We start from the raw sequence: 22,475 nt of genomic DNA on the forward strand, positions 1-22,475 counted from the left end.
AAAGGAAAACCGGATTTCTATTGAAATTAAGCTCTCATTTCTCCTTTTGATTTTAGCACCCAAAAGTTCATTTTCCTCCCATGTGCCTAATTGTTATCGCAAGCCACATTGGAGAGGCTCTTTCGAACAGTATTAATTGGTTATTTTGGACTGGGCTTTTAAAATACTGTGCATTCTGGGATTAGAAAATAATACAGCACACACACACACATATATATATATATATATATATATATATATATGCATATATATGTGGGTATTTTTTTTTTTATCCCCCCCTGCAGTATGTGAAAGCTAATCAAGCTGTCCAGTATGTGAACGTCTTGAGACTTTGTTTTGATCGACTTTATGTGGCCTCTCATTATATATGTCAGAGCTCATTTTGGTGTCCCACTATTTCATTCATGCCACTGCCAACTCTTTTCCATACTGCTGCCCCATAATTCTTACTGCAATGAAAGATTTTTAATTAAAATGAAGACGGTTGGCTCGGCGGCGCCGGGGGTCACGCCATAGTTTTTCACCGGAAGCGTGTGGCGAACGTCTGGCGCCTTCGCATTTTGTCATTTTCTCTTTCTGGGGAAAAAAAAAAAAAAAAAAAAACTCAATTATGAAAGTTAAAATAAAACGTACGCCCTCAGGAAGGTATCCAAGGGGAAGGATTCGTTCGCAATGGCTCTTTCCAATCACCGTCTCCCGCGGTTTTAATATCCCAAGGCTCACGGCTCCTGTCAGGTGGAACTTTATTTACCAATATTTCATCGCTGCAGCTCGCAGACACCGGCGGCTACTCATAGCGAGGCCCCACGCCGCAGCCCGCAGAGGATTTCAAAACTCCAGAAAGGCGCTTGAACTGTCCTGAAGGTCTCGCTGAAGCGTCTCTGACGGCAAGAATTGAGAACCTTGATGAAATATCCAGAGCGCCAGCTGAAGCCCCCCTGACCCAACCGCTTAACTGCTTCGAAATCTGATGCCGTATAGCCAAAACCTCATCGTGAGAGATAGGAAATACAAAAATACTTCCAGTTGCATTCATTTATTTTCATTATTAATTCACGCATTAAATGGGCAAACAGGTTTTTAATTGCAGGGATTTCGTTTATTATAATAATAGAAAAGCGAGTGACGGTAGGACCAACTGTGTATCATATCTCATCTAGTAGCCTACATAAAACCGGGCTTGTATGTTTAGCGGCAAACGGGAAGCCGACCTCTCAGGCCCTTTGTGGTGCGACAAAAGAGGAGCAGGACGAGCGCATCCCATAGAATCCGTGTTTGCGTAGGCCGCCCTTTCAGATCCGCGATAGGTCTGTCTGTGTTAAAGAAAAGGGAACGATGTTTGGAGCCGGATCGGATTACCCCCACCAGAGGCAATCCGTGGTATTGTGAGGTCCCGGAGCGCTCGGGCCAGTTTCCCCGTTTCCCTTTGTTGAAAGGGTTCAGTGGGAGACACCTGTCTATCGTCGAGTCGGCCCGCATCGGGCACTCAGGGTGCCGGGACTCACACCGAGTCCAGCCTTTCAGCGGTGGGCTCTTAACCCTTTTCAAGACCCCCCTCACCCCCTCCCCAAATAAAGATACCAGAGACTGGTGACCCTGGGTTTCCCCCGGAAGTGATCCATTCCATGTCTTGTTTAGCATGCATCTCATATGTTAGATTAATAAAGTGCTAATTTCATATTCTGTTTTTTTTTCTTGGACAATTTTTGCATAATTTCAGACAGTATTTTATTTATTTTTTCCTCTCTTTCTCAATTTTTCTGGCTCATTTCTTTTTTATATTTTGTTTTTTTTTTGGACAATTTTTGCATAATTTCAGACAGTATTTTATTATTTTTTTCCCTCTCTTTCTCAATTTTTCTGTCTCGTTTCTTTGATGACGTCTTAACATTTTTACCCCCGGGCCTTTTTCTATTTGGATTTTGAATTCACCTCTGAGTCATTTGCTTGGGAGGAGGCTGTTAGCATATTAGCGACTGAAATAATGATTAAATAAAAAAATTGCCAAGACAATAAAAAAAAAAAAAAAAAAAAAAAAAAGAAAGGATTCATCGGACCATTTGGAAAGAAAGGGATAATTACTTGTTGATTTGTAGCCCATGGCTTTTTATTTAACATTTATGGCTTAAGTAGGCCTTCTGGTCCCTTTTAAAAAAAGATCTGTAAATAATCCAATAACCGCTAATGGCCCCCAACTTCCACAAATCCTGCCGTTTGGAAACGCTTGCACGATGATTTATGTCAACGTGACTGAATTGCAAATATTTCAGGTCATGTGTTTTCTTTTTTTTTTCTTGTTTTTTTTTTTTTTCCTCTGCTGCCGTTTTCCCCTTTTTTTCGCTGCAAAGGATGAACTGAATGCATTATTGAAACAATTCCATTAGGCGAGCGACCGGGGTACAGATAGCCTCTCAGAGAGATTACTGAACAGCTGCTTCCCAAGTCGGGGCGAGCCGTGGTCATGCATCATGAGTGACCTGTGGTATGGGGGGGTTTGAGGGCAGAGGTGCACACACACCTCAGCATACAAACACACTCCTGCTCATATCACGAAGGCATCGAACCTTTCGAAACTTTTCCCCCATCCCGCTCCAGAAGGCAGGCAATTCATTATCAATCGGAAACCTCACTATGTATCACCGAAGGTTAATTTTTAGCACGCTTTTCTGCACTTATAACACCACCTGTGTTTTCGTTGACGCCTATTCAGGCAGCAGGTGCACCAATGGCTTCAGGATCCTGCACACAAGTTGTTTTTTTTTTGTTTTCTTTTGCCCGACTGCAAAAGGGAAAACCTTTTATCCGGGAGGGCCGTCCCATCCTCGCGGGTGTTGGATGACAGCATAATTGGGTAATTGGTTTCTTGCACATGCATCATGTTGTTTCAAATTGGGTTACGCTCTCCCGTCTCCTGTCTGGAAATCAAAAAATCCTCCGAGTGAGTCGAGACAGGAAGCAACACCTCCAGCCATTTAGCGCGGGGGCGGGGGCGGGGGCGGCGTGACGGGGCTTCAAAAGACTATTCTGGAGGTAATTGCAGGATACTATGGTGCTATTGAGTGCTATGTGTCACATAGAAGGTATCCCGTTCCACACTTTAAATGTATTTCGTTTACTTAAAGACAGGGATTACGTTTGTCGCACTCTTCTGTTGTTTAACCGAGTGTCACCCTTTTTGTCGACTGATCCCGGATTAGTCGAGTCCCACAGGGAATAAGGAGCCACATAATGATGCGTGTTATGCAATAGACTTCCGGGGCTAAGGCGGTACGGTCCGCTTGCTCTTAGCCATTGCTGTGTGCTCGGAAAAGTACAAAAGAAAAAAAAAAAGGAAAAAAAACTCTGAAATGTTATCAGTGGTGAAGGATCACCAGCACTATGAATAGCCGTTGTATTGCTCGGTCTAGTATTACTCGCTTAATCACTGGATTTCTGTGAATGATGCATTTATGTGTGGGCGGTATCAGGTGAAACAGATGTACGGTAATTCATGGAGATCACAGATAGATTTTATTCTGCGGAGTAACTCGGAATCCAAGGATAAACGCGCTACTTTTATTTGCATGTCGTCGCTACATGCTAATGGCACCGTCACCCGCTCTAACTCGTAATCCACTTGTTGTATCGTGTTCACTCTAGGAGCACCTCTCCTTGAAGAAATACATCGTGGACATCGTGACGGACAGCTCTGTTTCCTCGGAGGGCATGAAGGACGGGGAAGAGCGACAAAAGGCGAGAAAGAAGGCCAAGAAGCTCCGCGCCAGGATGAACTACAGGTCATCACACGGCTTACCCGCTCCCCGTTGGAGGGAAAAGCGGCGGTCGGGTGCATCCCCGTCTTCACCGTCACACCGACGAGTCTGATTTACGACCACTTTGAGAGGAGGATAGAAAACCTGCAAATCGGTCTTCGGGGCCTGGCCGTCGGCGTGTAAAGAGCTTTCCTCCAAATTGCTACCGCTGTAACTCCGGCGTGTACAGTGAACGTTAATGCATGTATGAGTAATGCCCGTCCCACCCCCACACCTCCTGCGCTATTGATTTTTTAATGAAATATCAAAAGAAAATCAATACTAATCAACAAATAGGAGGCGGCGTCTTTTGTGTGTCGGAACCCCGGACCGGAGATCAGTCAGTTCGACCGGCTGTCACAACAACAGAGGGGGGAGAGTGAGAAGAGGCAAGAACACGGACGGTACCGTCGGTCGGATTTGTTTTTTTGGACGATCTATCGGGGGCAGGGTACCCGCCGGCGTTAGCATCCTTTATCCAAGATATATGTGTGCCATTTAGCGAGGGAGCGGCACAGTGGGATGGACTCAAGAGGCAGGAGGCAACGTATCGGGGGCCCGGTTTAGGTGATCTTTATCAAATCTGGGCGTCAGGGATCAATTCAAATGAGTTTAAACGCTCGGTGATCAGGGCGCCACAGCCAGCACAAAAAGGCTTCTAAATCAGTTTCAAACCCCTCGTTGATCCAGGTTTGGGAGTTGCATAAATCTAAGCCGGCCACGTCTGTGAATCCGAGACGAAGCCGCGCTGTTGCAGCCGATGCCAACGGTCGTGAAAAAGAAATAGATCAAAGAAAACAACGTGTTCTTTATCTTCTTTTTTTTTTTACTTTGTCCATAGAGGAGGGAGAAATACAGGAACTTTTGGACCATGTGTACTTCTGACCTCATTGACCTCGAAGCATTGAAGATGCTGTTACCCTGACGCTAATTTCAACAGCATTAAAATCAATAAGCACCAGATGGCAGAGGTCAGAAATACAGTATACATGACATGGAAAGTATGCTACGCACGTCTTAGTGCATCGTCAATATCCTTTCTTTGCTCGTGGTCGTTTTTTAATCCGGCCGCAAAGATTCGATACAACCATCATCGTCCGCGTGTTGTAAAGATAACGCACACCTGAGTTCACCGTGTCTGTCGACAGAGTCAGCTGGGTTTTCCATAGTTACAGACTTTTCGGTATTAAATAGTCTCTATTGTGGATTCCTCTGTGCCGGGCTCCATTCTCAGCCTTTTTTGGGGGGGAGCGAAATATGCGCACCTGAGAAAGTGACAACATGAGCCGCTCCCCTCCAGAACGGGATGGACCAGCGCCTGCAGAGGTCATAAATAACACAAAAAACTAAGCATTTTATTAAAAAAAACTCTCTGCGGAGTCCCCCATGTTCCCACCGGCCTTTTTCACCCAAAGGCCCGGTGATCCTGGCGAGGCCGCTGCACGCACGCGTTTCACCCCGTGTTTATTTAGCGGCACGCTAATTTGTACAACAAGAACTCAGGTCTTGGCAAGACGTAATAACATGACTTGCGATATGGTCGGTTCCGCCCCGCTGAATTGATGTGCGTCCCCCACCGTAGACGGTTGCTCGGGGTTTGCCGGCGGGGAACAGAGCGGTCAGTGTATTGTGGGGAGTGCGGCTGCCTCAGAAGGTGGTGTTTACACAAAGACGCTCTTGTGCAGAGGAAGGGCCCGGATCCGAGGTGGTCGGGGTGATGAAGGCAATCATTCCCGATCGGAAAGGAGGGTAAATAGGGCGAATTCGTGAGAAACGCACGCAAGAGCAGAGCTGGTTTGAAGCGCATTTAAAAAATTTTTTTAAAAAAAAGATGCTAATTCCACTTCAGACCAGTGATTGCAGTACGCTTTTGTAGCGTCGATGCCCTCGGTTACACTTTGTTTCCATCCTGCTTCCCAAAATGCCAGCTTTGGGGATTTATCAGACAGGAATCCTCTCAAGTCGTTTGATTGGTTCAGGTCTGGTCAGGTGGGACGAGCCCACCTGTGCTCTTCCAGGAAGTCTTTCGTCCTATCGCTGTGGAAATGGATAACCGGAAGGGGCTCTGTATCTCTGATCAATAGTTACTTATCTTGTCTAATAATGCCTGATTGACCGACACACACACACACACACATACACACACACAAATACTTTGACTTTCTCTGTCTGTTTTTTTTCCCCCTACAAATTCCACCGAGACACTGTCGTCGTCCCCCCGTCTCCATTTACCGCGACCTTTTCTCAAGGTCAGACTTGTAAAAATACTCGTCTGCCTGAAATTTGTCTAGGATTTATCGGAACGTAATACAGATAAAAAAGAATCGTGTCAGAGCGTCCGATGGGAAATTATAAGACGAGAATAAGAAGTTCGGTGGCGGTAACGCTCTATTTTCCGATGTCTAATGTCTATTTTCCGAGCCATGCTGCTTCGCTGACAGGCCAAATAAACAAACTTTTTTTTTTTTTTTTTTCCCCTCCTCACTTCACACTTCCAACTGTTGTTGTGTTTACTGACACCTTCTTTTTTCTTTGAATTCAGAGACTTTTTCTCCCCTGCTTCTCCCACTGCAGAGCAAAGGAATATGAGACGTCGGTCGAGGCAAAGACGCAGGTCCCCGACTCCCCGTACAAGGCCAAGTAAGTGAACGCCTCTTTTAAAAAGAATTACCTTTATGTGATATAAACTTCGCAGGGCCGCCTCGAAGATTTATTGCCTTTCATTATTTCTTAATCAATCTGATATTTGCGTTTATTTTATTGCGTACGTATCTGAAGCAACTAAAAACCAGCAGACGGACAGTCTCCTGAACAATAAGTGGAAAGGATCATTTTGAGTGACATAATAATAATGATAATAATAAAAACAAATTTCTTAGGAATTTCAGCCATAATTAATTGCATTTTCTATTTATAAATCCACATTTTTTTTTACCAGCCCATCATATAACAGTCAAATAAATATTTTAGTGTCACAGTCTACAAATTAAGGTTCTAAACAAAAGGGTGGAAAATAAATGAAAACATAACACAAATGGTAGTTTTTTGTTTTTTTGGGGGGGGAAATCATTGATTTAGAGTAGGATTCAGCTCAATAATGGCTACATGAACGGGAGGTTCTACCCATATTTTCCCGTGTATCACCAGGCTGCAGCGCCTGGTGAAGGACCTGCTGAAGCAGCTGCAGGGCCAGGACAGCGGCCAGTGGGCCAGCAACAAAGTGTCTGGCCTGGACCGAACGCTGGGGGAGATCTCTCGCATCCTGGAGAAACAGGTACGCGGAACGCAGGGAGATTTTCTGCAAAGCGGCGGACGTTTTTTTTCCGTATCTCTGGGATCGCCGCATGTTTAGCTTAGCCCCCGCGTGTCGGACCATCCAGACGTCGGACATGTCTCCTCGCTGATTAGCCGTGTTTGGCTGCGGCTCTCTCTCCGCCTCACCCCTAATGCGGAGTATCGCTTACCCCAGAGCAACTTGCCTTTGCTTATTGGCTAATGAGGACCAGATTATTTGTGTTTTCACTGTGCACATGGTACCAATACAGGAGTTTCCTCGTCCCGAGAGCAAGCGTTGTTTTGGGTCCGTGCGGTTCGCTCCGCTCCGATGTCACCAGTCTAGACAATGGTAAATTGGATTTCTGGGTGAAAGTCTGTTAATGCCTGTTTTTTTTGTTTTGTTTTTTTTTTGTTTTTGTTTTGTTTTTTTTCCTGTGCTACTTAAAAAAACTACAGTTTTATAAGTATGGAATCTGCAAGATTTAACCGCAGACATTCCTTTCTCAGCTGATTAGAAACATCTGTCCCGGAGATTCAGTCGCGCCGCGACTTTTTACAGTCACGCCGACATCAATTTGACACAGAGGGGACGGCTTAATACACCTGCCACAGTGTTTACGACGAGGAGAATATACGGCCCACTTCCTGTAATGAGGCATACGTTTCCTGCCAACTTGTGGTTTGAGCCATCATAACATCCCACTGTGTGTGTCTGGGTTTGTAAAGAAGGAGGGATTATGGAGTCCCATCAGCGACGGAGGGGCCGGCTAGAGAGGCAATTACTGAATTTCCCCAGAGAGGCAAAGAAAGAGGTGGCTGTGGTAGGTGGCACAGTGTCCTGCGAGTAGATAGGAGGAGGCCGGTGCGTTGTGAGTAGCTCACAAGCTGTCGCTACACGGGAACTCCTCCCCTCAGTTCCACCTACTCCCAGTAGGAGGTCAGAGGTCAGTGGGCCAGAAGAGCCGTGCCTTGTTTTTCTTTCCCAGCGACGCTGTCATTGCCAAAGAGCCCCGTCGGGCGTCCGGGGATCTCCTTTGCTTTGTCTTTCACCCCGCTTTTAAAAACACATTCTTAAACGGCTCTGTCAAGCGGCGCTCCGCCGCGTCCCTGCAGAAACATCCACCTAAAGTGGTTTCCAGGCATGATTGGCAAACGAGGCGGCCGGGGGGGGGAACACTTTCCCCTCTAATCCCTAGACAAAGTCAAATAAATAGCGTCTCCGTCGGCACGGCTGTCTGGCCCCCGAGTCGCTTCAAGACGGGGCCGTTTAGATTATTTGACCTAACAAGCATCTCTCTTGTCATTGACTCACCTATAGATTTGTTTTTCTCCCCCCATATCTGATTCAGTCTCCACTTTCTCTGCTAATTCCTTAGACAACACCCAACACCCCCCTCCTCCCGCGTTGCCGTTCGCCTCCTCCCCTGCCCCGCAAAAGCTTTGCGTAGTCTCTGACCCCGGCCTGTTTCTCCCTCTGTGGCCTCTAATGGTTTATTTTGTGTCAAACCCGATTTCGCCGTGACCGAGAAGCCCCGATTCTCCCCCAGCGCGCTGCCCCTTTCTTTTTGTCGCACACTCGCCTTATTATTAAGCGCTCGCGTTTACGTGTCGGCCAAAATGTTTACCGCTGCTTTCAATTAGAGCCCGCCGCGAAAAAGGGGCAACATGCATCACAGGTAAGGAGCTGTCAGGAGCACGGCGCGCTAAGAACCAACAAGCGCAGACTGTATTTACATTTTCATCACCGACTGTCAGAGCCTGGTTGTGCCGACCGGCGGGACAGTGGGGATTTGTGTTCGGGCACGGGAACGGGTTTCGGGCCGACGGACGGAATAACAGGGTTTCTTGTGTGGGCCTCCCGCAGACGGACAGGCGCGGCTCAGATCGGCTGCGTAAGAATTCCGTCAAGGACGGCGAAAGTAAGCGTTTTTTTCGTTTGGGGAATGTTCACATATCACAAGGTACGTTTGAAAAGAAAAACGACGCAATAGACGCGTGTCAGGATTATGACCTTGATTATTTTTCGGCTAACGTTTTTCAAAACGGCAGATCGCAAGACCGATTCAGCTTAAGATTCAAAGCGTTTATTGTCAAATGTACGTTGTGGAAACGTGTTGCCACGTACAATGAAATTCTTACTTTGCTGTCCGGAGCGAGCAAACACGAAGGACCACACCACGTGTTGATATATGGAATGTTAATACGTTAACACCGAAGATTGTCTTCATGTGATCTACCGTCAAATGCCTATTATTTTTTATTAATTTTTTTTATAGTTGATTTTTAGTCATGTCACACTGACGAAAAAATCAAAAACTAAACAATAAAAAAAATCCACAGCGCACATGTCATTTGAATGAACGTAAAATGAGTTTTCAGGATTTTTTTTTGGGGGGGGGGGGGGGGTTCAAAATGATTTTAAAAAGATAAATTGCGCCGAACACACATTTATCGATGTCTTGGAACTGATTCGCGGTAAATAATCGGATACAGTTACACATATCTATCAAGAACTTACTGCTGTGTTTTATGATATTCTTTATCTCTCATATCAAAACTAACCGTCTCGACACTTTTAATAGCAAACAGGCGCATTTTGTCGGCAAGCTGTTGAACACAGCGGAGCGTTTATCAGCCTCGGAGCCAGATATTTCCCACCGGGGTCGATAAAGAGCGGTACGGAGCCAAGCGACTCGACTCGTCCGCTTCTGCGCTGGCGCGTTTTGGACTTTCGGAGCCTCGGCAACTTACATCTGCGTGCGGTTTCTGTGGCCGTTTGATTAAGCCTGGCTCATTTGACGTAATAAGGACAGTTTGCGCAAATTATCCATTGTTCCGTATTTGCGCTGCGCTCACACGGTCTACTAATTCATATGCCATTACGTCGCGTAAACACAGAAGTTTATATTCCACCCTAAAATGTTTATTCCCTCAACCTTGTTGTGGTTAAGTCAACTCCGCCCGCTTAGCTTTGTTTAGGCTTTTCTTTAAGGCCGCGTAGCGACAAAACCGGTCGCATTCCTCTCCAGAATCCAAAAACCCGGTCCGCAATGAACTTGGCCAGTTGTCGTCCATCTGTCGGTGAGGCCGGGACTTTTCCCCTCCCCTCGGCCGTAATTACCGAGCCCAATGGGCGGAGAGCACACGGTGCAATCTGGCCGGCCGGCGGACACTGTTGCAGGGATTAACAGCTGGCGCCGTGTTCCCATCAGCTGGGGTAACAATGGTTGACCCCGAGCAATAATTGGATAAGATTTCCCTCATGTATAATTCAGAAGCTCATCCTTCTCACTTTGCTCGTAATGCGTGGGGCTCGCTGCTCTTAAATGAAGTAAATCAGGCACGTCGTCGGTTACACTCCCCGCCTTTGCTGCCGTCCCGCTATGAATTTCCTCTCATCTGTGAATTGTTCCCCACCCGCCGTGGCATGAAATCAGGGCCAATTGGGGGAATTTTCACGAATCTAAGAGCCTGCCAGAGCCGTCGAACACGCCACTTACAGCCGTCGAATAACAGTCTTATCAAATGGCCACGAGTGAAAGGCGCCGCAGGTTAGTTGTGAACCTGCGGGCAATTATCACCTACCTCCGTCACCTTTCCCCGCCGCGGTTTTCACAACGTGTTTTTCCACGGCTTTTCCTCTTGGTGGCAGCAAGTCACGATGGCAAACTAGCACATTCGGTGCAACCAGGGCAGTGATTTCCTGCTTTCACCTGCTGCACCAAACTAGCATTTCGAGTATGAGGTGAATAGCGTGAAGTCGCATGCATGAAACATTTCCCTGAGCCAACACTGAAGAACAGCTAGAATTTAGTGACTAATAGTCATGCAGGTGATCTCAAATTTGAATAAAACATCTGCACGCGTGGTGGAATTTTGAGACGGACCTCAGCCGGCCAAATCGGCGAGGCGCATTTTTTCACAAATGGAGTGACGTAGCACAAGGCCCATCTAACACGGCGCGTGACGTTTCTCTGAGACTCTGGATGAATGTAAACACACTACATGTTGCTTAGTAAATGCTGCTGGGAATCCAGCAAACACGTTTCCTGATAGCAAAAGCCTTAAGCGTGTGTGGGTGTGTGTCTGTTTTAAGTAAATAAACCATGCAGGCCGCTCAACCTTACTTCATCAACACCATCTACCATGTGTTTACACAAGCGTGTCTGGGAAACCCTGATGGCCATTGGACAGCCCTGATTTTATGCCAACCCCTTTATGGATCATTGGTTTTGATTGGCTGGCAGATATAGTTGTATATTCCCATTGTTATTTTTATACCCTATGTTTACCCATTATGTTTTTGACATTTTTATTTTTTTTGTCAAATTTCATTCATCCCGGGAAGTAAATCTTTTTTTTTTTTTTTTTTTTTCCAGTGGTGAGGAAGCTTCATCCTCTCGGGTCCACGAATGTCTCTCCCACATTTCATGGCAGTCTTTCTGATACTTGAGTTTGGACCACAGCGGGAGCCGCCGATCTCTTCAGAGACACGCAGACCACAATTTCCATCCATATCTCTAAACACAGCTACTTGGGTATCTCCTGCGTAGCTGCAGAACTACATTACTTACATGTCCATGTGTTATTCAGTATTAAGACATCCACGTTCAAGTCCTGCGTTTGTTTGCTGCTGCTGTTTTTTTTTTTAATGGCAACAGCGTGCAAAAGTCCCGACCTTTTCTACGAGAACAGAATTTCTTCAGATGCTGCTGGCAGTTGGATGAAGCATCTAATTGTTTCCAACTGCTTCCAGCCTTGTATCTCTGCGAGGCTAAATACACCCCGAAGGGGAAAAAAAAAAAAAACCCTCCTCCCAACTTTGGATCGAATATTTTCCCAGTTGTCAAACTGCATCCCTCAGAAAACACCAGATGGATGGCTTTTTTTTTTTTTTTTTCCTCTTCTCGTGTTGTTTCATCCTGTTGTGTTTTTATGCAAATCCGGGTTACTGGTGCGCGTACACACACAGGCAGAATTACATGCAAATATGATTTCTGTTGCCCTCGTGTGGTTAGGTTTGCAGAGGAGATATCATCACCGCATGCGTGTCCCAGGACTCCAAAATTGAGCTGCACAAACAACTGTCGCCGACCGCAGATGATGGAAAAAAAAAAACAACTTTCCCCATCAGTTTGTGTTCGGTGAACTTCGGTTTATTCGCCGCAATACTCCAGGTGTTTTTATTTTTATTTTTTTCCAGTTTTGTGGTCGACGGCATGCGCGGACCACCTAAATGCAGTGTGTGTCTGCTAGTTTGAACTTAATCCTTTTCACCCCTTTGTTCCGTCTTGACACCGGATAGATCTGTCAGCAAAGGGGGGGGGGTCCAACTAGCCGAGTTACTCCGGTCTGGTCTTTGCAGGAGACGGCCAGGACCGGGCAGGTCCCACTTTTCTCCTTTAATACCGTTTGATAAGCTGCTATGAAAGAGCTGCCTCTCCTCATTTAGCTGCGGAGCTTTTAGGTAGGTGTGTTGATGTGGGGGTTAAGAGAAGGGTTAAGCCAAGCTCAGTGGCTGAGACCCAATTGATTAGCCATGGAAACTGCTGGCAATTCAGAGAGGGGGAAGGAAAAGAAAAAAAATCTTGCTCAGACTCTCTCGTCTTGTCTCCGTGACGTGAATGCACGGAGTCTCCGGCATGTTTGTCAAGGTTTTGTCTCCGACCCTTAAAAGATTGTTCGGCGCGCCTCCTGTTTTGCGTGCGCCGTCGCGGTAGTTACCTCATCAAGCCGGCGCGGACGACAGATGAAGAGCTTATCTGTAATTTTGGCAAAGCGCCTCCCTTGTCAATGTGTTCGGGCTTGTCGGCAACTTCTCATTCGCCGAGCAAAAGCACGGTGAAGTGGCTGGGTATGAATTGTGCAGCTGTGGCGGAGGAGTGACCCGCGGCGTGACACGGGCTGAGCCAGGAAGGCCCTGCATCGGCCGCCGCTCCTCTTGTCGACACGGAAACAAGCATGTCGTGGGACACGGCTTTGTACCGTTTGATTAATAAGACGCCGCAGTATCAACATCTGATATCTACTCACAGTAGTTTTTCATTCCATCCCCACCAGAGGACCTTCCTATTTACATGTTCACAAATGTAATTTCTGCTTTTCTTTGTCCTCCACTATTCTTTCGCGCGAGGAGGAAATAGAGGTTAAAACTACTGTTTCCCTTCGCAGGCTCCCTCCGGACAATTTAATTTAAGAAGATGACAAACCTCGTGTGAAACGGAGACGTTTTAACTTTGTTACTTTACAGAATTCCCGCCGGCATCCCCGGAGCGAACCGCAATTTTCGTACGTCGACGTCGCCAGGAAAGATTGTGCGTTTCAGCCTTTTCGCAAAAGGGGGGGAAAAGTCACATGCTCTTAACCTTACCCATTAACCGCATGAGGACTTCAGGGCTTTAAAAATCCCACAGAATTTTTCTTCTCAACCTATGTTGTCGCTAGATTATTTAAGAATTATCATCATTATTTAGTATTTATCAATAATTCTATAGCAACACCTTTGTCAGTGTGATCATCTTTTCCTTAATCGTCATAAAACTCACAAACAGAGAATGATAATTGGAGCTTTTCCGCATTCTTAAAAAGTGCCAGATTGATTTTTGCTCAATAATTATTGAGACAATCATTATTAATCATTATAATTACGAAACAAAAAATGCAAGCCTCCATCATTTCACATTTCTGACTATTCCAGGGATGTTTCAGTGAGAATCTCATTCTGCAGTAACTGAATGCAAAAATAAAAATAAAGCGTAATATCAAGGAAGTGACATTGCAGTTCAACATGAAGAGAGTTTTTCCACAGACCTCCGATAAGTCAAACGATAACGCTTCAAACGACGTATGTATGAATATGAATATATTTGTTCTTTTTGATGCTAATGTTTTTTCATCACAACATGTATTTTGCTCTTCGCGAGCCTTCCCGCGGTGGGGATGTGGTTGCGTGGCCGAGACCACCCCGGCACTAACCCGGGCCCGCGGAGCATGTACCTTCCCCTGAAACGCGGCTGTGCATGGGAGGGGGGGGGGAGGGCTCAGGTTGTGCACTTTTGAGATTAAACAGGAATACTTGGGGGATCACTTTGTTTCAGATTTCAGTCCTTTTGCCCCCGTGGAAGAAAGGGAGGCTCCGTCCCTTGTGAGAGCAATGTAATCCCCCCTCCGCCCCCCGTCCAGCCTGTGGCTCATTGTCCCCTCGCCGTTCCTCTATTTCTCTCACTCTCCCTCTTTCTGTCCGTGCCTCCGCAGAACAATGCAGACCAAGTGGCCTTCCAAGTGGGCGGCGGCCTTTCGGCGCTGGAGCAAATCCTGCAGGTCGTCACGGCGGCCTCCACGCCCAGCGCGGTCCCGCGGATCCCCCTCAAGTCAGTACATCCATCCCTCCCCACCAGTGAAATACGCCAATGAATGGGATGCGTCGTATCGCTGTTGTTTTGGTTGTTTTTTTTTTTTTTTTTTTTTAAGAGGTTCGATCCGTTACGTAACTCAGGGTGACAATACTCGTCCTCTTGGCGACTCTGCGATCGAAAGGCCGCCTCAAACCAGCAGGGTGAGCTGTCCCGTCAGCTTGTAGCTGGTTCTAGACGTCTGGAACACCGTGTTTGCGGCTTCTGCTGCCCGGACATCAGAGGACTTTTAAAAAGACTTGGAAAGCTATCGTCTCACATCGGCTCACGTTTAAAAACAAGGTTTTAGAGTTTGTAGCGGCACTCTTTAGTCTTACCAAGACTGTGAATCTTACAGGGTCACTGTTTATAAGACTACAACTGGATTCTTTCTTTTTTTTTTTTTCCCACCATTCAGTGTATTTGCAGAGCCTCTGCTATTTCACTCCATCGGTTTTCCTTCTCCGCTCAGTCAAGACAGTTGACATGGTTTAGGCCATCCGCTCCTCTTTCTGGACGCTCCGCACTGATCGAGACCTCCTTCCCCGTTCGCGTTCCTCCGTACCGCCGACAAAAACCATCTCTGCTGACTTCACTGCTCTGGTGATTGTCTGGCTAACAGGTTTCCGGTTTTGTTAGAACTCATCTGTTGGTTGTCGATCGTGACCGAAACACGTTTGACATTCTCGTAAGCCCAAGACCAGGAAAAGGCCGAGTTAAAACTGTATAAGGTCTTATTCTGAAGGATTGGGATGACTGGACTCGTGTAAAAGTCTTAGAATTCCTCCTGATCGTGGGAATCTTTAGTCGTAAGCCCGGCGTTAGGCGGACCTGAGACTAACCTCTAGTAACCTGTTGTTTTACTCGTCGTCCTCAGGACCGGCGAGGGAGGGATGTTCGGCCCGGGTTTCCAGATGGGACCGGGCGTGGGGGTTATTTTCAACTCCGTCGAGCCTTTTGAGAAAAACCCATTTGCAGTGTTTATCTTACATCTCTTTGACGTTGCTGAGGATCTTTATGAATCACATTTAGGTTAAGAACCCAATTCCTTGATGTTCTCGGCGCAGCCAGACAGAAAGCATTTAGTTGGGGGTCCAACGGTTCGCCCGCACTCGGAAAGATTCAAGATGGTATGACGTATTTGACGTTTGTATTTCTGGTTCGCTCGCACAGCGGGGACTTTCTTTCTAAGATTCGGGGAGTAGAAATGGCTCTCGGGTGATTTTCAAGCAGCTGTTGCGTTCTGTTTCAGCCGCGACTGGCGACCAGCTCTATCCTCAGACTGACCCCGGTTAATTTTACACTCGGATAAAGCGAGCGAGTCAATACAAACAAACCCCGCTTAATCGCCGTTTTATAGCCGCTTCATCTCAATAAATACTCCCAAAATGTATTAGAGTGTAACGGCGGTGCCCGAAGCAGAGACGCCAGGCATTTCCATCTCCGCCATCGCGTTGCGTTCTTTCTTTTCTCGGGAAAACACAAAAAGCGCCCGCGTGCCATCCGTCTTTCAAAGTGCGGACTATTTTTGAGTTGTGGGTCTGCCGTCGGCCGCGGCTGCCAGCAGATAACGTCAGAGAGGCTGCCGTGTTCCCCAGCAGAGCTCCGTAATGGAGTAGAATGGTCCCGCTCTCCCATTCATTAGCGTTTACTGGTCTCGGCATCTCCTCTAATGGACAAATTCTTATATTTATAAGGCTTTTAAAGGGCATCGCATGTTTATTGATTTATTCTTTTTTTACTCTCTTACTCAATCATTGTTAACGGAGGGGATTTCAAACCGTTATTAACATAATGAGAGAAACCGTGTTGTTGTACGTAGCGTTGGTGGAACATATGAACGTAGCTGCTAGCGACAGGCGTGCACTCCCTCACATCCTTGCCATTTTTGGATCTCCTCCGCAGGCTTCGGTGCAAACGCCGCAGGGGAAGCCGTTGATCTCGTGTTTACCGGTCCGGTCAAAAGCTCGAGTGAGAACTGAATAATACAGAACTCGAATGAGCTGCAGTTTGCAAAAGTAACATCCTCTGGGCGTGCCACACCGCTAATATTAATCCACGCCGCTAAATGCATTTATCGTGATCACATAGAAAAAAAATAAAACAATTATTGTGAATTCCACAGGCTTTGAACACTTAAACAATGATACGGCCAATTTATCTATTTTTGATTTTTATTTTTATTTGTTTTTTTTTTTGTTTTGTTTTTTTTGGCTTATTGAGCTTCATGCAGCCAAAACATTTCAGCCTTGTCACGTGAATTTCTGAGGTTGTTCAATTTGGACGCTGAAGAAGACCAAGATAGCCATCAGCTCGCATGTTAACACAAAAAAAAATTTACTAGAAATATTTTGGGTACGTTGATGAAGGACTGTTGCTATTTAGTCGACGAAATGTGACACAGACCAATAGATTGGTTTTTCGGTTCATCGTGACCTGTGTTACTTCCCTTCCATCCGCATCCAGCCGCTGGATTTGTTTTGACCTCTGACCTGATGGAGGAGAAGAGCGTGGTCCAGGGTCCAGAGCCGTCCATCTCGACAGGGGGTTGGTTGATAAATCTGACGTGGACTTGGTTGTTTTATTTCTGAATTTGAACCCAATTCTGCTCGCTCGTATTCGCGACGCTTTCGCAGCAAAGCTAACACGAGCGAGCAGCATGCTAGCTTCAACATGTTTAACACTGAGGTGCTAACAGAGGGTGGAGGTCCTCCGGCCATAACGCAAACTCCTTTCCGTATAAAAGTAAAAAGAACAGCATTTTTGCTTGTACTTCTATCTGAATGTCTTTTAAGTTTCAACCAGCCCCATTCCAGCTGCCTTGTCCATCATGCAAATCACGCTCCACATTGATGTAATATGTCCCTCCGGCTCAAATGGAAAATGTTTTCATTTACTCGTGCATTTTTTATCTTTCTGTAACTCGATAATCGATAATTATTATCAATCCACCTGCATTTTGTTTGGAAAATCCTCATAGCTGGTGAGCAGAAGCAACCCAAGGACAGAACCAGTCCGCCTCTCTGTCCTTTCTCCATCATCCCGACGGCCGAGTGGCCTAATGGGCCGGCGTGCAGACGCTCGCCCCCCGCGTACACACTATCTTTTTACAGTGATGCCGCCGTATTGATCACTCACAAGATACGCCGGGTGATTTACAACCAAAAAAAAAAAGGCAGCTGCGGAGATGCACCTGTGATATACGCCCCCCCTCCCCACAAGGGAGCCCGATTCCATCTTGTTACTGTTCCATCGATGAGATAATTCCTCTGTGCGCCCACCTAATGTCCTGGCGTAACCCCTCATCAACAAATGATTTTTCAGATAGAAGCAGTTAAGTAAAGGCTTGGCTGAGCTCCTTGTCGTTGAAACTGAAACTGCTTTTGTCCAAGCGGCAGTCCAAAGCTGGTGGATATTCAGATAGAATCAAAAGATATTCCAAGAGAAGGAACGCCTTTTATTGATTGGAATCGTATTGACGTCCAAGTCAAAAAAGACTTCCATGATGGTAACTTGAATAGGTAACCTCTTGGGGGGGGTTTAGTAGCCCTTGGACTTGCGTGTTAACCCAATTTGTATTTCCACTTCTGTCTCACATGAGCTGGCGTGTCCCGTGAAATCAGACCCGCTACCTGCGGTTTTATTTCAGGATGTTTTCCGACATTTGTCCGGGGGTGCTTGTGTTTGTGCGTGCACGCACGCCCGACGCTGTGTTGCCACCGGTGTTGACCACTGCGTCACGCCAGCCAGAGTGGATGTCTTGGAAGCACTCAGGGTATCGGAGAGATCAACAGCAGAATCAAATTAAATGTCATTTAGATAGCAGTGAATGAAGGGATTGTTTGACAGCACAAGGAAATGGATTTGCTCCTCACCTTTTATTTTGGCTTAGGATTCTTTTTCCTCCCCTGAACACAAATTTACCCTGTTTAAAAGGCAGGGACTCAACCTGATCTGGAAGTTGGTCAGATTTCTGCTGCGTTTCCCCCAGTCAGGCTTGACTGCTCACATAGGAAACGCACAGAGAGGGCAAGAAACGTGAGCCTTAGGTGGAGGAGCACAGATCTCGGGGTAGATAACTCCAGGTAGTGACAAAAAAGCATAAAGAGCCTCTTACATGCCGGTTGCCTGGTTGTCAACTGTGCTGAGAATCGTCTTATATTCAGATATGTTGCCAAAACCCATAAACTCTGGACCGCTCGGGGTTGTCGTGGCTCGCTTAACCGCCGGCGAGCTGCGCCGATAGACAAGGACGAGGCCTGAACGGCGGAATACAGGGTTTACGGTCGCAGCGATTTTGTGTGAATCGCAGCCGAGTTCAGAATCTCCCGACGTCGGCTTCGGCTAACTGGCAGAGGGTCAAAGCTCCGGAAAAGTTAAATCCCCCTCCTCTGAAAATGCTGTTCTCTTGTCCGTGGGTTTTAAATCTTGCGTCGCTCACCGGCTCCCGCTAGCTCTCAATCTTCGGTGTTTTGTCAGTTTCACGTTCCCAACTTGAGTTTGCCCGGTTTTTTTTTGTCGTTTTTTTTTTTTTAAAGGCGTGACAATAGTTTGTTGTCTCCGTTTCAAAGCGGCGACCGGGGGACAAGAGGAATGAAGATTAATAGCCGTTGCGGTCGTTTCGAGGAGAACGGTTTCAACCCCGGCTTTGCGTAGGCGGCATATTGTCGCCTACCTGGGAAGAACCGACAAATATCAGTCTGGACAGTGTTTCTGTGAAACACGAGACAAGACAATGTGGCACTTTACAAAATTGTTCCCGAAAATCTCAGGAGCTGGGGCTGTCATGGAGGGGTATTGAGATAGTGAGATTCCCACAGCAGGCGGACTATCGGGTGTCCCGCTCATCGAGCTCAATTAGGTGGGAGGAAACCAAAGATGGATCACCGTGTTGGTTCATTGTACATGCCGGTGTAAGGGCATAACTCAAATATGTCTTTGACAGGCTCCGTATTTGTTCCGAGACATGCCCGATTAGCCACGTTACAAAGCGATGCGTGGTCGTCACATCGGCGGTCAGGTGAGCTAATTGTGTTTCCAGGGGTCGTGATGGGCATCGCTACCTCCATGAACGTATATTCCACTCATTTCTCTCTAGATTATTCAAGAACTCTTTATTTTTAAAGCTAGTTGCCTGTAGTTTATTGTATGTCGTAGCTGACACGCAAAGGATCTGTACATTCATGCTTTTTGGTAAAACCGCAGCAACATGGGAGGAACGAGGGCTCGAACCCCCAACCTTTCAGTTTGAGGGAGGCCGCGACCGGCTCCAAATACCGGCCTCAAATTTTTCCTCGGTCATCTGGAAGAAGTCTGAATCGGCGACTTCATCAGGATATCTGATGTACAGACTCGGGGAGCATTCAGTCTCTTAAAATACGTATAAATCGTGCATGTCGTATAGCGCATCTTTAATAATATGAAATATAAATTGCTCTTCTCCTGGAAGCTGGTAAATTGGAAGCATGGCACGCTTCAGTAGCAGGCGGGATCACTTTGGCAGCCCCATCTTTCGGGACCGTGCCGCAATACCAACGCCGAGGTTTCACAAACACTCGCTCCGTCCACAAGTGATGGAACGCCTTCGGTGTTACCAGAGTGGGCATGAATGACCCGCCGGACGCGAATGTTTGCACGGAAACATCAGTCCGATTAAAAGATGGCGTAACGGCTGTTTCCGATGCCGCCAGCATGATTGCAATGCGCGTTGTTTAATCTCTGGTGTCAGGAGCAGAGAGTACCGGATCAAGGCGATAACCCCCGTATTTAAAAAAGGTACCGGTACTTCTGGAAAGAAAAGAGGGGTCTCATTTGCTCAAGCAGTTAGCTTCTCCAGCCCACTGATCTGAAACATCTCTAAATCCCAAGAAGTTCAGAGTGCAGAGTAGATTACTGCCTTCCTCATACCGTGAAGCGATTTGTTAAATATCCCGTTACATCAAATTTGGGACTTACATGGCGGCATTCCAGCCAGGGTCGAATCGTGTCTCCGTGGTCGTGTTTGGTTGTGCCGCCGCCTCCCTGGCGAGATTCGTCCCGTTCACGCAAAACGCATGAGAGAAAAGCGCAAAGCTAAATTGGCCGACGCCCAGACGTGGACTTAAGTTACCGAAACCTTTCCCACCCCGTTGTTTTGAAGGAAGGCGCGCTGTTGCTGCCACGCCATCAATTAACCGTCGAGTCTGCCGTTTTTAGCCGTAGGATTTGTGTTTCCGTTCTATTTTTTCCGCCGAATAAACGACGCCGAGGAACCAATCTGTGTGGCGCGTTCAAGAAAGAATCGGGTTGCCGAACGCAAGCTAGTTTGATTGTGTTCTCGTGTTACTCAACCTCGAGCACCACGCGCCGCACTTTACCGTGATGCCCGAATGCTTTCCACCACGTCTATGCTTCACTACATTCGGAGACAGCGCGGCTGCCATTAAAGGCCAAATATCAATCTTGAGGAAAGCGTATGCCGTATCGTGATAGTTTTAAGTGCTGCAGTATTGTTTTCAGGTGGCCAGAAGTAAGCTTTGATATCCGATTTGGACGTCGGCCATTCGCTCAAAATATAGCGCTTCTCGCATTAGCGCCACATTTTACGTTTGACAGCTTTATGCTGCAGTATCAGGAGTGATACAGCAAAACAACTGATCTTCCTAGCAGTCGCCGTAGAGGAAGTTATTGACAGATTCGGGTCCGCCTCGACCTAATCTATTTTCCTTTACTCATGCCAGTGTGGTTCGACTGAAAACGCGCAGCAGATGTGAAGGTTTCGGTAGATATCAAAATGTTTACCCGTTGAAATAAACATGGCCTACTTTAGGCACTGGAGAGGCAGATTCCTTTCTTCCAGCAGGCAGATAGGACACGCCATTCCGCCAATGGCTAAAATATACAGTTGTCAGAAATTATTAACTGAAGAAACGGGGGGCGAGAGGGAGTAGCAGTCAAAGCAGAACGATGGGTCAGTTATCTTAGGCATTAATCTTCGCCGGGGTTTGTTTCGCCGCCGACATAATACAGAGGCGAGCCCGGCAACGGCTGCTGCCGGGGGTTCGGCCCGGCTGCCGCGGGGAGCCGCTGAGAGGAATTGTTTTATCTCCCAAGCGGAAGCGCTGTTCTATCTCAGCCAAGATGGGACAGAGATTGCGCCGGGCTCGTCTGAAGATAGCTCCGGTTCGGGGGAGTCGCCGCATAAGTAGCCGATATTAGCCTATTATTCGTCAAATCGGCTCCCTTTCTCGCCCTGTCGGCGAGATCTGCTTTTGACTCCCCAAGACAAACGGCACCCTTAAGGAACTACAAATATAGAGGAGTGTGTTTGGTTTCCCGATGACTGCAGATAGTCTTGTCACTGCTCAAGGCTCTGCATTGACATCCCAGTGGAGGTTGTACCTTCAACAGACTGCGGGACGCTTTTTGGTGTTTGTCAGTCCGTCGTCCCCCCCCCGCTTCCCCCCCGACCCCCGACCCTCACTCTGTGATTGATTATAGTCATTTTTCTTTCAGATCTCTCTGTGCTGCTGTAAATACCTACTACCTAGCATGTTCCCACTGCCCTCTCAACTGCTCCTACGTGCTGTTTAGCAACAAGATTGCACTTCTCATGGACCTGCTGCTGCATCAGCTGACAGTAAGTTCGTGCACCACAGCGCATCGCTTAAGTCGATCAATAGTTAATATTGTTTTGGTTTTTTTTTTCTTCACAAATAAGTCTCCAAAAGGCTTATTTCATTTGTATGAATGGCAATAAATCTAAATCAGGTGGAGAATCATTCCCGTGATAACTGAATACCTACTAAAAGTAATAAAAATGAACTTCTTCGTTGATCAGTTTTGCTCAGCGTTCTTCCGTTTGACTGCAGAAAAGCCGCAGCTTTTATATTTGTATTCACTGATTTATTTTCTCAGAATCAGAATCGCTTTAATCGCCGAGTCATTTTGCAACGACGAGGAATTCGCTTCGGTTGACGGGGCTGAACGGACAACATGCAACGGGCATTGAATAAGTGAAAAATAAAAGCGAGATCAG

General features: G+C 46.8%; 1 protein-coding gene across 3 annotated transcripts in view; it reads left to right on the forward strand.

Moving 5' to 3' along the window:
* The window catches only part of scaper (S-phase cyclin A-associated protein in the ER), a 60,493-nt gene that overhangs the window by 21,624 nt on the left and 16,394 nt on the right, over positions 1-22,475 (forward strand). For all 3 annotated transcript variants that reach the window (XM_086163132.1, XM_086163134.1, XM_086163133.1), the window contains 5 exons: positions 3,640-3,776; positions 6,366-6,431; positions 6,939-7,065; positions 14,322-14,437; positions 21,953-22,076. In XM_086163132.1, the coding sequence (XP_086019258.1) occupies positions 3,640-3,776; positions 6,366-6,431; positions 6,939-7,065; positions 14,322-14,437; positions 21,953-22,076 (570 nt within the window). The remainder of the gene's footprint in view (positions 1-3,639; positions 3,777-6,365; positions 6,432-6,938; positions 7,066-14,321; positions 14,438-21,952; positions 22,077-22,475) is intronic.

Source organism: Fistularia commersonii, chromosome 17 (assembly GCF_037954325.1).
Source record: "Fistularia commersonii isolate RoL2024-O1a breed Wild chromosome 17, RoL_Fcom_v1.0, whole genome shotgun sequence".
Lineage (NCBI taxonomy): Eukaryota > Metazoa > Chordata > Actinopteri > Syngnathiformes > Fistulariidae > Fistularia > Fistularia commersonii.